Here is a 17,336-nt window from a genome sequence, read left to right on the forward strand (position 1 = left end):
CGCTCGATGTTGGAACAACCTTTGTGTAATGACTGGGGCAGATAATGAGGATTCGCTAATATTTGGATTTGCGCAGACAAAAGCGTTCAGCGAAAGCTGCCTACAGAAAGTTGTCCCGTACGTGACAGACAAGCATTTTCTTTGACCAGAGACTCTTCACCCTATCCAAAATATGCAAGGTCTTCGTTTTGTAGACGCAGTAAGTCAACTGTTGTGGAAATACATACATGTATATGCTGTAGGTCGGAACACGATTACAGTGGTATCCGTGTTTAATGTTTTAATAGGGCAGATATCTTATTCGTGAAGTGCGTATCGCACCGATACAATCAAAGATCTCAGAAATCGGAATTAAACGGATGAAAAATTGTCATTTACACAAAATCAACTGATTAACTAAAATATAGAAAACGCTTCTTACATAATCGCTTTGTAACGCTCTGAAGAGCTACAATGTAAGAACTCACAGGGCATATACCGCCATCACTAGCACCCTTTTTACTGGAGTTCGTTGGTTAACCTGGAGGATAAGGTGAAGGTCACGTGTTCAAGGTTATATTACTGGTGCTGTTATTGGTTAGACGACTTTAGGTGATATAATAAGGACAAAACTGCGTTAAAGGGTACATACACTACATACATTGTGAGAAAATAACTACACCCCTGCATTTCTAGATTTATTATTTTTAAACTGATAATAAACAAGGTTTTGACAGTAATTACATGTACCGAAAATCGTAACATCGTAATTTCAAGTTACAATTTGGTATATACCAAATGTTGTTGATGAATTTTCATTTAGTTCTCCATATGTTAAATGTGATTTCTGAGTATCTTCATACATGTACCAATACTCGCAGTAGAGAAGTTTGACATTACATGTAGTTAAGTTTACGTTTAACACATACAAAGGCTAAATATGTATGACCTGTGGACAGGATATGAGATGACATTTGGGGTGGGGATTGTCTATCATGTGACTCTCATAGTAGAGTGTACAAATGAAGGTACATGTATCAATAAGTATGCCACCGCCATAAAATGGGGGAGGGGGGCATATAGTGTTGCCCATGTCCGTTCCGTCCCGTCTCGTCCTGTCCCGATTCAATGTAATCACTTAGCAACTTCATTCCTTTGACAGATTTTTGTCAAACTTTATATAATGGTCAAATATGGGTATACCTCTGAAATCCTTGTGTTTCAGGATGGTAATAACTTATCAATTTAAGTGTAGTACCTTGTGTGTGTGCATGTTCCAGGGTATCAAGATCGAAGTCGTTGTAACTTTTTATAGAACACTGAAACTTATTTCACATGTCAACGGGGGCATTTATGTCTTACAGGCATTTTCTAGTTTTTTGTAAGATGTGTTATACTAAATTCTTCATACCAACATGTTTGTTTTCTGGTTATGTGGTGTTTTTTTTATTTGTTTACTACTTGAAATCGATACAGAACATTGTGCACAAGGTCGAAGTATTCTGCAACGCTATATTTTTAAATAATTTACTTTTAGCAAACCTGCGTATATATTTGTTAGGTGAAGCACTGGCCACTCTGTAGCTATGGAATGATTCCTACAAGGTCAACACTATCAGCAACAGTAATTCTACAATACAGTTAAAAATAAGACAATCATTTTATATACTAGTAAACCTTGGGTCGATTCCTTGAGATAAATAAGCACACATATTTATGGCCAGATTGCTGCAAGATAAACTAATCAAGTCATTTACGTAAATATAAGGACGTACGATATGGCTCGTGTTCACTCGACAACCGTAACCCTTATCACATGCACCGCCGATTGTCTCGTCGTAAAAGCCGTTACTAAACTGTTTTAAATGTGAGAGATAGGGTGCATGTTTTATAATGAGACAAACTGATTTAGAGACGAAACAGAAATACCATAAAATCGTATCTTTATTATAAACGCATGGCACATATACATGGAGCACGGAAGGACGATGCGTTTATCAGACGTTTTGGTGTTAGCGGTAGGTTGGATTAGGTGGTGTGTGTAGTCAGCTATGGGAGGGTGCATTGTAAGGTGTTGATGTTTTTGATAATTGTGATAAAGCATGTCCCTGCGTTTTTTTTATATGATGGATAATTGTTCCCCGTAAAGTTGCGATATTACATCCTATGTTTAAGCAGGGCTTGTATTAAACCGTTATTGATATAAGTATACGAAATGATTGCATCATACATTGTACATGACAAAGCAAAGGAGTTTGCGGCATCAATTAAAGAAAAGGAACCTATTGTTAAACTGCATGAAACGAAGCTACAGTTCAGTGAGGGATTAAGTAGTACAATGTTGGAACAAGTACTACATTATTGCATGTGCAGTTTGTGACGATATCCGCACTCTCAAGAATGCTGACTCAATGTACAGTTATTTGTTATGACCCCTTTTAAGGGAACACTTATTCTTCCGGAGCACCTGATTTTGACTCCGGTTATATGCATGTATATGTTCTGATTCATCAGTTCTGGTTTGTGCCAAAAATAATTAGAATTGGATTTTATAATTATTGATGCAGAACACACATTTTGTATTTTTTCATAATTTATACAAATATTGTTTTTTGTTTTGGGTAAGGTTACTATACTACCCAGTCTAAACATCGTATTGATATTAAGAATCCATTCCCGATCAAGTAACTGACAGTTGATTAAACACTCGGAACGTCTGACCTTTCATATGTAGTGAGGAATGACAACACCACTGATGATATGACCAGGTAAATATCTGTGTTGGAATTGACGCGGCAAGACAGGTTTGTTAGCTGTCTGTGTGTTCCCGTAGTATCTTTTCGTCACCACTTGACACATCACAGCTAAAATATCAATTAAAAACTTCAATCGTTTGACAAGAAAACAATAAAAATATCATCAAATCGTAAACTATATTGAATTCGAGATTGACATCTTGCTCACATATTGACAAGTCAAACGCCGTGGAAGGTACATTATTTATGTGATTAACGTCTGGATTGACTGCCTTACTTTATATTTAACGTACTGTGTGCATATGTACCCTCAGATAAATTGTTCAAAAATATGTTATTTGCTATTATTGTTTTGTGCCTGTTTTAACATTTTAACATACATGTTTAAGTGTGGTGTATTCCTTTTTTATGAATTTCTGTTTTCCGTGTTGTTTTGTCCTAAAATGACTTTATTGTCGTCGGGCCGTAAAATAATGCAGAAACAAAACCCTCAGACCGTGAAAAGATATTTGATATAAGAAATGTTCAAGCTTGAAGATAAAATACCTTCCCCGCCACAAGGTTCATGTATTTTGCTATGAACTACATGTGCATTGTTATACTTCAGTAACAGACAATCTCCCATTGTTTACCATCATTTTTGGTGGTCTCTGTATTCGTTTTATACAAGTTTTATTGCATTGATGATATTGTGTCTTTAATATAAAAACTAAACAACTTTGCATTTATGGAATCTGAAACAATTGACAGGCTCACTTACCTTAGCATCATCCTAGGATTTTGACAGTGTTGACACCAATAGCTGTTTGTCCGTCCTACATGTATAAACTTGTGATTTTCTGAAAAGACAGGGACAATAATGACGGATGTCATAATGACACGAAAAAAGCTTCCCGTCCCGGGGTTCCTGTTTTGTTTATATTAAATTATGTATGTCTTTCTTTTGTTTTTGTGTGTCGTCGCTTTTTATGTTTTTTTTTTTTTTTACAATAGATAGAATACATAGCTAAACATAAAGTTTATTTAGTAGAAAAATGTAAGTTAGTGCCAGACGCAGGAGTGATGCATTCGCTCACATGCAAACAGTAGAAAGAAAGCATTGCTTCTAACTGTGGTTATGCATTCGTGCAGGGGTTTTAGGTAATCAGATGGCTAGCAAAGGGGGGTCACTCTAATCAGACGTGATTATCAGACATTAAAATACGCTTAAACACATTTTACACCGTACTCATGAACACACGTGTACAGCACCTGTACCAAATTTACATTTTTCAGTGTATGGCTTATAAAACCTGAATACAGTTGTAGCTGTACTTTTTGTTTCCACACTGTAGACTGACATGCACCTGCGGAATGGTTTTTGCAGAGCGATCCTTACTCCCAGATGCAGTGGAGACCCCCGTCATACTGTTACCCACATCTTTGTCTGTACTTTCCATTTCGGGTTAGGACGTTAACGTCACATCCATGGATACATCATAAACATAGGGGATGCATTAAATGTAATAGCGCAATAAACATGTTCGATACATTCTGCTTCCAGGAAAATGCTGAAGTTGCTGAAACTGGGTAAATAAATGTGTGAGGATATTTGAAATTTGAACAAGAAGCAATCTATAGCACTGATATATCTGAACACATCGACATCGTTTTAGTTATCTAAAGTACAATTTTGACATGTAATCTAGGTCGTATCGATATGATTTAGACGGCAAACGTCATATAACTTGTGTTTACATGTCCATGTCTTGTTAAATGGGTCAATCAGCAACTGCTTCAACCGTAAAAATCTTATTTATATACAATTTTATATTAGATTTACTCACCAATGAAGTATCAAGTATGCTTAAATACTTAAAAATCGATGCCATTTTGAGTCACTGATATCATTATTTCGGATGACAGGCGTTCACTAATCGTCATTGCTATTATAAATATACAAGGAATCTGTTATTATCTCCGGAAGAGTAGAGTGCATCTTCTTCAGGCGTAATAAATTCGTTCTTAGAGCTTGAGTATGTATCAATTTTGTCCGTGTAGTATGCTTCAGTTCTATGTGTGTACTGTATATTATTTTGTATGCGTGCAGTATGTTTCAAGTCCCTGCTTTCAGTATGCTTTCACACCGTACGTGAAGTACATTGTTTTCCTCGCATGCAGTACATGGTCCAAGAAATGTAATCTATGGTGATTTTTTTTCTGATCTGGAATTCCCAGTCACGCCAATCAAAGTACATTCCCAGTATTACTTCACGGTCATCCATTCCGGATTCCATGTCTGATACGAGCTAGGAGCGGAAAGCAGCATTTTGAAAACCTACATTTATGCCAGTGTAAATTGTAGGGTCGGAAGGCAGAGTCACCGTTAAATGGGTGTTTCTTGCTCTGCGCTTTCCACAAAACCCCATACATAGAACATGCTGTCATTGTTCCAAACGTTTCCGTTGTGGAATGTTTGAACTACTACATGTAAAGTCACGCGATCTGTTATACAACTACATGTAAGCATGCAGAGATGAAATAGATCAGATCATGCAAACCTATCAAGAGAAATCGTATTACATCTGTATCGATCTTTTTTTTTTACATATTTGCAATATTGAAACGAATCTAAATTTGTGTTTGCTTTTCTTAACATCATGCATATTCAGCAATTCAACTACAGCCGATCGCGAAATAAAACAAAAATGGTTAGGACGTTACATAAAACATCTCGCTGTTGGTTGATTGTATGGCACTTCGCACGAGGTAGCCTTTACCGCCTTGTCTTATATATAAAGTGTGGTGTACTGACAATATAGAGATAGCTTTAGAACTCGTGGGAGATTCGCCGGGTCTGATACTGTTTGTTGATGTTGTTAGTATCGACCCTGGCTGGATGTTCAGTGCTGGACTACCTTCATGTTGTTTATTGGAAACTCTCCATCAGTTTTCTCTCCTTTTTTCTATCAGTTTTAATTTTTTTCATGAATGTCTGTACCATATATAACAATTACTATCATTTTCACCAAATCGAGGCTTGGACAGTTTCGTCAAATAATTGTTTTCTTTACGCTGTTGAAAAATGTAGTTTTAGTGTATTTTCAGGTGTTTTATGTCCTGCGTTATAAGGTGGTAGTGCTACTGAAACTGTTTTGGTGGCGAAGGATCGATTCAACAGGGGGCCGTTACGGCGATTGTAAACAAAGTCAAGAATCCTAGAAGAAACATAATTACTATTTCATGTATGTCTGTGTTGTGTAAAACGTTGTCAATTCAGATAAACTAAATGCAAAAGAAAATTACTAAGGCGTCAGCACACAAGGACAAATCGCCACGTTTTCGACACCAATTAACACACAAGAACAAAATACACACACAACATAAATACACAAGGTCAATATATACATTAACCACAGTTGAAACACTCAAGTACGAAAAACACAACAGCGTCAACAAAAAAGGTTAAAGATATACTAAAGTCCAAATACAGTAGGACAATATATATAACACAGCCCAAACAAACAAGGACAAAATATACCACGTCGTCAAAACACAACGACAAAATACACCCGATCTCAACATTCGAGGACAAATTATGCCACAGCGTCAACACACATAGACAAGCTATACCACGACATCAAAACACAACGACAAATTATACCACAGCGTCAACACACATAGACAAGCTATACCACGACATCAAAACACAACGACAAAATATACCACAGCGTCTACACACAAATACAAAATATACTACTGTGTCGACACACAAGGTGATAAAGGTCATGAAAAACAACTTGGGTCTACAAACAGCTTATCTTAATCACCCCAGATATGTTACACGTAATTGACACCAATAATTAAAGACAAAGGATACTTGAATATAAATGTCCTCGGTTGACCATCCATGAAACAGCACACACAATCACCATAGAAATGTACAATAATGTACTTGATATTTTATGTATACCACTGACTGCTAGATTTTCAGACTCCTGGTATTACAAAAGTAATTAAAACTGAAAACAGATAGTCATAACATGTGAATGTTATCACTATTATCCATATCACAGTATCACGGCACGGCAAAAGTTACAGGAAAAATTCTTACACATGAAAAACCAGGATCAAATATATTGTACAATGTACATTGTATATGTAAACGTATTTTGGAAGATATTAAAAAAACATAATTATAAGCGATTGTTTCGGGTAAATAGGCTGGATGTTCTGAATTGTTTATGCTCTCCATTGATTTATTCAAACAGGACCCCATCACCACACTAATAGCCTGTGTCATGTAATTAATTTTGTCACTTGAAGTATACATAGCTTGTTTCGACTGAATTAAACCGTGCTCCAACACGAGATTACTTACAATACCTAAACAATACATGCATGCCCCAAAGGGTCGCGTAGTAATTCTTCCCCGTCAATGAAACAGAAGGGGCAGTTAAATAGCTGATCATTAATAGAAAAACATGTTATTTTTACCATAAAAATTGTTTATATTGTATAGGTCATATATTTTACTCCATTATTCCTCGAAGTGTCGATTGACTGCATTACGTCTGGGACACATATTACATGCATATTGGATTACAAAACGGATGTTTAATACATAATGTGCAGGCGTCGAACCGATACAACACTAATTGGGTACCATTAGCGTTTACACTGTTTTACTTTCAGTTACCTACACCACAGTCTACAACCATTTAATGATCCATGACTTCTACAATAATCGTTATTATACGTTATTGGTCGAGCACGTTTAAATGACACCATTGTCTCTTTTTCGGAAATAATACTACTCCTTTTAAAGTGTTCGGAATGACAAGAAGCTCGTCCTTTGCTTTCATTTCTTACTGGTTATTTCCGAAACTTGTTCGGCTAGGATATATTTTAGGATAATGCCTGCAGTGCACTCGAAACATTTTATTAATCGACACTACTAAAATTGTATGGCGTTAAATAATGGTTATCATTCTGATATAAATGCAGGAATCTGAGAGAGAAAAAAATGAACACCACCGTAATGATATCGTGACGTCATATGATTAACTGTATAGATTTGAGATTTTCTATTGTCCCGTTCCAGAGCCTATTATTGAAATTAAAATCGATGAAATGTTAATGCTCTAGAGTACAGATGTTACAATAAAGGATATCAATTAGGTGATTTCACAATGTCGTCATCGAGAAGTTGATTAGCTTGATTAGACTCCGTAATATTTTTAAAAGAAATATCATATGATTGCGTAATTAATCGATTGTAATTAATCCAAGCACTGTTACGTTTGTCTTATTTTCGTGAGTTTCGTGATGGAATATTTCGTAAAATGACCATTTCCAACTCAATTTGATATCAGCCGATTCGAGGACCGACGCATGGTACAAATGTAACACGAGAACGCGCGAGCACTTGATGCGCACACTCGACATAGACGATTCCGTCGAAGGGCTTGTTTGTAATCTGTTAAGCTTGATCAACTTTCAGATTAGTTTAAACTCGAAAACTGTCTTTCTCATTCTCCTGTTGTTGATTACCAACCGGCTGGCTAATTTGTCAATTCATTCAAATCACTGAGGGCTAATTCCGAATTTGTATTGGTAATTAAATTTCAGAACCATTGTCATAGTTAAATCAGCAATTGCCAAGAGAGACCGTTTTTATTAATACTTGTGCTTGAGAGCAAAAATATGGTACAACAACAACATTTCGTGACACAAATTGTGATTTCCATGATTATCTACTTTAAGGGAACGGTGTGGTTTCAATCAGCATATCAACTTTAAAGCGTTTGTGTTGCTTTCCTCTCAATATTTGTTGGAACGGTAAGGTGTTGTGGTACAGTGTTTATCATACGGAATCTTTGCGTTGAGGCCACACTGTTATACTCTGTACTAATGGTGTTGTATGACTCTTAATATCTGTAATGAGGGCAGGATGTTGTTAAACTTTTGTGTCTCTGTGTTAAGGGTATGGTATTAACTCAGTATATTTGCCTTAGTGGGCGGTGTTTTGTAACTCTGTAAGTCTGTGCTGAAGACAAGATGATTTAGTCTCACGTCCACAATACCACTTTTCGTACACACACTAACTACAATGTAGCATTGTTAATACGTTGTGCGATACTTGAAATGTATATTGAAATATAGACACATCATCGTTTGATGATTAATAATCTTTTGATATGAAAATAGGAACACTTTCAGAATGCCTATTGTCTTTATTTTTCATTTGTGGTTTTATAATTTCTTAGTTATATAAGACTACGTACTTGCTTCCATTAATATATTACATGGCAATGTTTTTAATTTGGTTAATCGCATCCAAAGCTTTTAACGTAGAACATGTGCATGTTTGCTGACCAATACAACTAAGCTCTCGTGTTATCCTTTATATAATGAATTATCAGTGAACTGTCAAAAGCAACAGTGAATGACCTTGCCGCTTTCTGAGATGAACATTTAATGACATCTGTATTTATAAAGACGATTATGCTATAATTCTGTCGTGATGATAAAACGGTTAATGATCTGAGAAATGTCTTAGGGTTAATGCAAGGATGTGGCAGCAAAATGTTGAATACTATTCAACTCTGGCTTAAGTCTCAGTTAATGTATACTTTGTAAGGCTGATCAATCGGTGTATCAACCTCGATATTCGAGCAGTTCATTCCATGATACTCCCAGGTAAATTCGGCATATTATAACCTGTGTGCAACATGCGTGCGCCGATCATGAGCCTGCGTGCAGTCGTATACTTACTCATTGAATCAGTTGCTTAGTTTGGAAACCCTTTGGTGATCATCAGTCACACTTTCTTTTGTTTTAATGTCTACAATCTTATATATACGAGTCATGGACATGCAAAATACTGTACCGCAAAGACAGCATTTAGGTCAAAAGGTTATCCTTAGGAAATGTAAACACTCTTAGACAAAAAAGTAGCTGGTACTCATAACTTTAAGCATCGCAAACGTAGATTTTCATCAGTCTCCACGTGCATTGCTTTGATGTACTCTAAATCTACCACATGAACTCCGGGAAAGCTAATAAAATAACTCGTTTTGAAAGATAAAAAAAAAGTATTCCAAAAAGGACGTAATTTTATCGGTTTCTTGCTGGTGTTTTTTTTTTTATTCAAGATAAAGTCTGTGATTGTTGATGACATTTGAATGAAATGTGGTTTTTGTCTGACATTTTCTCTCTTTATTGCAGTTTCCGGTCGAACAGTGCGTCGCCAGACTATTCCAGAGTTCGTCCAAATAGGGCGAAGGGATATTACAGTTCACAGAGGGGAGACGGTCGTCCTCAAGTGTGCCATCAAAAACCTAGGGCCAAGAGAGGTGAGTGTAGGCACCGGAATAAACTAGTACATTTGTATGTAAAACAGGAATGCCAAGCGCAGAGTTGAGTACAGGGATAACCTAGTTAGTAAAACACAGAGGCCAACATACGTGAGTCCAGCCACAGTTGTAATCCAGTAAATTGTATGCAAAAACATTGAGGCAAATAAAAGCAAGTCAGAGCACAGGGAAAATTAGTTACTAGAATATACTGAGAACAACATTTATTTTGAATACATAAGTGTTTTCAATCAGATTCATCAATTTGGAAATATGTAATATCAAAGATTTTACTTAATACACAAACATTGTACATACCAAACGTGTCGCAACGTTTCAATACCGTCGTGTCAAGTTATGGCTGAGTGAGCGATTGGTATTTGTTACCTTTACACCGATGTGACAAAAATGTAGTTTCCATATGTCACTCAACACGGGACGTTTCGGCCTATCGAAAGAGGATGTATACACATTGTACCAAATACGTTGTAGATCACTGGTTGGGTGTAAATCAATCCCCCTCTTCTGTTTAGGTCAGTACTAGGTCATACAGATGACAAATGCAAATCAAAGAAGCAATTAAAATCAGAAAAGCTCAAAATTTGAACAGAGACGAAGGGGGGCACAAGCTAAGTCATCTGTATGTTCCACTAGGGAATTAAACGGGAGCAAGATTATTATACATTGCACAGTGTATAATATACATGTATAAGGTTACGGTCACTACAATTATACAAGCTTCAGGACGATAAGATTTAAATGTAAGCTCAGGAACTACGTACGCACATTACTGTATACAGGAACATGTTTCGTCCAGTGAAACTTTGACCATCGCCGGTAACAACAATATCTGCCAAATTTTAATTTCGCTCCTCATGCTAAATTACTACGTAAATTATGTTGTTTACTCATATTCGACGTAATGACATATTTGCCCTCATTACTCAGGGCAAAACAAAAGCAAAATAAAACTGGGCAAAAAATGTAATTGAAGCGAAATTTTCCCGATATATATTATATAACTTATATATACACGATAGAGAACACATACGCGATTTCCACGCATACGATATACAACATTTACTTATATGGTATTAACTGGGGGAAAAAACATACTCAATATTAACGCATGCACAGTTCATGATAAATTAACATAAGATACAATATAGGCATATGCGCAATATGTGTTTACCGTTTGCATTTAAGCTTGGTTACGTAATTACACGGACAACCAATGCGTGTATGTTTAACAAGTACGTGCGATTTTATAAACCAGACCAATTTTGCTGATGAGATTTGGCCATTGGACATTTTGTTTAGCTGCTTTATTTTTTTGTTTCAAGGCAAGTTCGGGGAACGTTTATGGTTTAACGTCTTTGTAGCAGCTCAAGGCAATTGAAGGGAACTTTGATCATACATATAAACGTGTTTGTTGTATTGACAATACATGTACATGTAAGAGAAAGTAACCACTAAAACAACATAATAACGTTTTTTTCTGAAATAAAAATGGTGTTTAAACGTGTGTGGGTGTAAACGAAGATTGTTTTTAGTGATCCTAAACAGACCCAGTACTAATTAAACCTGTGGATGGTGGCGAAGCAGTTTTCTACAAGTAACTTTAATGTTTTTTTGGTTTCAAATTGCGCCATTCCAACATTGGCCATGGGGTAAAACACCCTTGCCAGGCCTATATTTTACTGGCTCGATAGGATGTTGGTAGTTTATTCTATATTGGAAATTGTTTGTCTGTTTTAAGGTTATGTTCGTTTTATCGCCATAGAGCTTCATTCAAGACACTCGTTTTATAGTGAACCCTAAAATGATATTTGGTATTCCGGACATTACTATTTTAGGCAATGGGTGATTTATCCTTGGCCAGCGTGATAAGTAACTATGCACGATAAATATATATGTATACATAACAAGCCATTAACTAGTATATCTGCAGTTCTTCGGATAGTTTGTAAACTCGAGACAGGATCTGCATGCGTAAGGACAATAAGCCACGATGCTTCCAAGTTATAAAGTATAGGTTGGAGTTTGGAGCCAAAAGGCCAACACTTATACAAGGAAATTTCCGAGCAAGCCTATATTGGCTGTGCTTAGCACCATTAATAAATCATACCGGGACAGAAATAACCTGATAAAGAGGAGTCTATGGACAAGTACATGTACTGGTTTCTCGGTATACACATATCAACCCTCTGTCAAAATTATCTTCCTCATTTATATTCAACACACACTCACGTTGACCAGGTCAGTAGCATTTACTTTAATATATTACTCAGGTCTTATATATCTCCGATTTATTTTTAGACCATTTGAAACGTAATGCAAGGATAAGCGTATTTTGATTCTTCGACAACCACCGCCATGTGAATCTATGTCACATCTAAATGATCTCACGTCCTCAAAGTTAATCTAGGGTAGTGAAAACGAAACAAACAAAACACACGAATGACAGACATGCCGCGTGCAGGGCAATTACGGCGCGTGCAAGGCAGATATGCATCGGTCTGATATACGGCCTAGTAGTATTGCATTGCAATGCAGAACGGTTCATATCACAAACAAGTTTATGAAAGATGTGATTTCTGCAATATTCGATGAGGCTTTATATGCAATCGTTATACACGAGGAAACGTTGAAATAGAAATACCGGAAAATGTGCTTGTACAGTTTTCATACAATTCTCAATTTAAATCTATTACAAAACTATCTTATTGCTAATGGTTGTACGACACAGTATTCCGTAGTGTGTTTGATATCATGCATACACTCCGGTTCTGTTTGAATTTGTTGATGCATGCTATAAATCCGAGGTTAACTACGGTCTGTTTTGTTTTTCAAAAGTATGTCACAACCATTAAGGAATATGATTGTTTGAGAAGATTGCATTATTATCGTCATATAATCTTACACCCAGAGCATCATTTATTACTGAGACATGCAATTCTAACATGCGAATTTGACAATGTAGTGAGACTTATGGGAATGATGTCTGCTACCGTAGAAAGACGTTAGCAAGTACACTTTTAAATTGTGTGCTTCGCTGTAAATATGTTTACGTAATTAATCGAGAAAAAAACTGTGTTTTCATGTTATTTATATTCCTGATGGAAGACGATAATGTAAAGATATATAACAATGCTTATACAGGTTCTTACAGTACACGTAAGTAAATGATGCCTACAACACTATTGCATTAATGTGTGCTAATGTATGCTTTATGTATAATATATAAAAACAGACATTTTTCATGTAAAATGTATCTTTATGGTATTTTGTGGATACAACTCTAAGTATACACACATTGTAAGCTATATTGTACCATTAGTTGTAGTAATTCAGCCGGGTAAATGCCCTTATTACAGTCAATGTCAGCTTATGACCTACAGGCGGGTAATGGACACGGTATGTGCGTGCGCGTGATACGGTACATTGTATGGTAGTGTATCTGTGCCATAAATATGAGACAGAACAAACGGTTTATTACTGTTATCTTACTATGCAGTGGCTTTGTCTGACATGTCCCTTTTCTAATCCGATTTTATTTATAAACCGTCCATTTGGTTCCAACAACGACAATGTGTAACAAGTAAAAAAATCTACAAACAAGAACTCTTTGCTTACCGTATACAACATTTGATCCCGAGGGTGGCAGGTTTAGACAGATTGCAAAGTTACTCTAAATGAAATCAACAACCGTTGTCTGACGTGTGTTCCTTTAATACACCACATCTTAATGAAAGAAGAATAGATGAAAAGTGTAGCTTGTTGTATAGATGTACATGTACGTATCCTTACACCTTACACCGCCAGTCATAAAATTATTTGTAAATACATGTAAACAATTCAAAAGATGTTATTCTAAATTAATTTCAACAAATAGAAAAAATAAATGACAGTTAGACATTTAAGATGTAAAACATAATGGACATAAAAACGTAAAACATGAGTCAATATTTAAGATTATATAACACAGATTATAGAATTATATAAAAAATATACTGGCGACACTGGAGACCAAAACTGAAAGAAACTGTGATACGCAACGGAATTGTACTTTGAAATAAGTACTTTTATGCCAGTCTTCGAATGTAACCGAATTATTATTATTATTATTAAAAAGAAATGGCAAACCAAACGACGAAAGATAAACTTCGATTTGTTTTTGAAGTATGATATGAAGATTGGTTGACACGTTTATACTCCATGGTTCTCACATCATCATCACTTCTCAGACAATGCATGCCAAGGGAGACTACACACACAAAATAGATATGCTCGCTTTGCCACTACAAAACGGCTACACACAACGGAAGCCTAGAATATTATGTAAACAGTATCAATCAAACGTCAGCGAGAAAATTGTTTACATTGTACTTACCAAAGATGACATCATTCGTTATGTAAAATTGGGTAAAATAAACCCAACAAATTATAGAAATGATGTAGGAACATTAACAAACAAACTAAACATCCATAAAGAAAAGTCATTACCGGACTCCCCAATATACACAGTTATCGACATATAGAAATGTGTCATTAGACACGGGACATGGAACAATAACAACTCGATATCTGATATGGTCCGAGTCGTAATACGATTCACAGACATAGGCACAAAGTTCCCAAGAAGGCGTAATGTTCTTCCTACCCATCACCAGTCAGATAAGGAGCGACAAAACGAGAAGTCCTCGATAGCAGATCGCTCGGTATCAGGGGACCTAGAGTTGTGTGTGTAGATAGGGGACTCTGTGTTAACGACCAGAGAAACCCTAACGATAATGTGACCAATACAATGGAATACAATTATTACATCTGACAGAAATTGATTTATCCGTGTTTACTGGATCTAACTTGATGCAAACCTCGTAAACGTTAGACGTGGTAGCGATGAGAAAGCTTCTGCATGTACATTTGTAAACGCGATACTTGATGTACAAGTGCTATCTAACGCATTGTCACATCGAATTTGGTGTGTCGTTTTGTGATCAAATCGTGTTTAGAGATGAGTAGGAAACATTTATGAGATAGCGCGGTTTTTACTATTTGAATTGTAATGCAAAGCAAATGTGTGGTCAGAGATGTTTGCAAACAGATTTAGATTGTACAAATTTTCGTTAAAGTTGTTCTGTTAATATTATGTTTCAGATATTTTTTATAACGAAAATCGATTGTCTGTGGTTGCACTATTGAGAAATTGAAAAGTGTTTTGTTGTTTTGCTGATCTTGATAATCAGGCATAGAGTTTTGTTTCCTTGGAGTATAGATATTTAGGAAGGGGTGTGTTTGTATTCCATGAGACCGGATTCAAATATACCAGTATTGGAGTTTAGGAGTTGCAGTTTATGTCATTGCTGAGATAAAAACATATAACAGAACGATTTCAGCAATACATGGTCTGGTTGATCAATATATACCACTCAGTATCGCTACATTGCATTGCTGTATATGTATCTGTTTAACCTCCTAGGGACATTTTTTCCTTTTACCGAAATACCATTATTCAAATAAAGGTGCCGGTGGATACAGATAGATCTGGTGTAGCATAATATAGCGTATATTTGGTAGTGCCGGGTTATTGGTCTCTGAAGTATTTCACGCTTTCCGTCAAATTTCATTATTCAAATACCGTTGGCAGTGTTTTTGAAGATCACTTAACGGTATATTTTCAGATTAGGAGATGCGTGTATGAAGCAACTAGACAGTTTTTGTAGTCAAATTGCAGTTGAATAGCATATTTTCCGGAGACACTATAGCGAATACATTCCACGTGAAGTTTGCCATTATTTTGATAGGTATGTACTTTTGAAACCTGAATAGCGAGTATTTAATGGAGCCGAATTTCCACATGGGTAATTCAAATATTCGTGTGAATATACAAATCTGTAGCAAAATGTAAAATGAATCGTACTTTACTGATCTATTGCTTAGAAGAAGCATTTGTTACAGATACAATCAACTTTTGACTATAGAGTTATAAAGTATAAGTCGGCGTGTTTCACGCTTTCCGTCACATTTCATTAGTCAAATACCGTTAGCAGTGTTTTTGAAGATCACTTAACGGTATATTTTCAGATTAGGAGATGCGTGTACGAAACATGTAGACAGTTTTTGCAGTTAAGTTGCAGTTGAATAGCATATTTTACGGAGACACTATAGCGAATACATTCCACGTGAAGTTTGCAATTATTTTGCGACAGTCCGTGTCCCGAGCCACTACCTACGTGTTAAGTATTGTAAGGTACTTCTCGTCGACGCAGTCACGCCTACTTACAGGTCGTCACTGTTGTCTGTGGCCTATAACTAACAACGTTTAGTTTTCATCGTTAAGAAAAGTGTTTAATGTGCCTGTTAATTCTCATTTCTGCTTTTAATTATGGCATATGGCCATGAAAATGCCAGCTAATAATAGTGTGTTTCGTTTAATATATCTATAATGTCATAAAAACATCATTGATGATATGAAGTTCATATTAACATAAACAATTTGTTTGCTAATAATGTATGTCATGCAATTGCGAGCGATCTCACTGATCATGTATAGAACTACAATGTATATTAAAATAACTCCGTTTTCACTGAAGATCTATGCAATGAAATATTTTGAAATGAAATCAAAAATTCGACAAACAAGAAGCGCTTGGTATACATGTTACGTGTAACAGAAAATGGTCACTTTAACTTTTGTAAGATATAAGTATGAGGGAAAATCGTCAATTTATGTCCTTAGTATGTATAGGGAATATCGTCTTGATCGTTATGCTTGGGTAATTTATCTGTTAATATAAATAGTCAATCTTAAACTTACTCTATTTATGAAAGATATATCTACATGTAGATGATATACAACATCATTCAAAGTAAATACACATCTTAAACAGCAATCTAGAATCTCTTCATGGAGGTCTGCCTGAAAGCCTTTTTTAATGTATTTACAGTTCAAATCTATTTCATGGCGTTTTGCGGAATCGTCGCCAGTAAGACTACCGTGCCAACCTCAGCTAGACATCTACAACCAAACCAGCCTTGCATATGTTTGAACCGACCTTTTTTACGCGTTATGAGTCGTTTTGTTGAAATGATTTATTGATATACTCATGCTTTCCTGCTGAAAATAGCCGCTTTCGCAGCAGTGAACGAAGACGTAAATGATCTTCACTTGCTAATAGTAATAACGAGCAACTACAGATGAACTCCAAGCTACTGTAAGTCCTGCCTGCGTGTTGCGTAACGAAGGCACTAGGCAAACATT

General features: G+C 36.0%; 1 protein-coding gene across 7 annotated transcripts in view; it reads left to right on the plus strand.

The window, feature by feature from the left end:
- Positions 1-17,336, plus strand: part of LOC110445431 — a 154,658-nt gene that overhangs the window by 122,083 nt on the left and 15,239 nt on the right. For all 7 annotated transcript variants that reach the window (XM_021490057.1, XM_021490056.1, XM_021490058.1 and 4 more), the window contains one exon: positions 9,945-10,072. In XM_021490057.1, coding sequence (XP_021345732.1) covers positions 9,945-10,072 — 128 coding nt within the window. The remainder of the gene's footprint in view (positions 1-9,944; positions 10,073-17,336) is intronic.

This window comes from Mizuhopecten yessoensis, unplaced genomic scaffold (assembly GCF_002113885.1).
Source record: "Mizuhopecten yessoensis strain PY_sf001 unplaced genomic scaffold, ASM211388v2 scaffold2303, whole genome shotgun sequence".
NCBI lineage: Eukaryota > Metazoa > Mollusca > Bivalvia > Pectinida > Pectinidae > Mizuhopecten > Mizuhopecten yessoensis.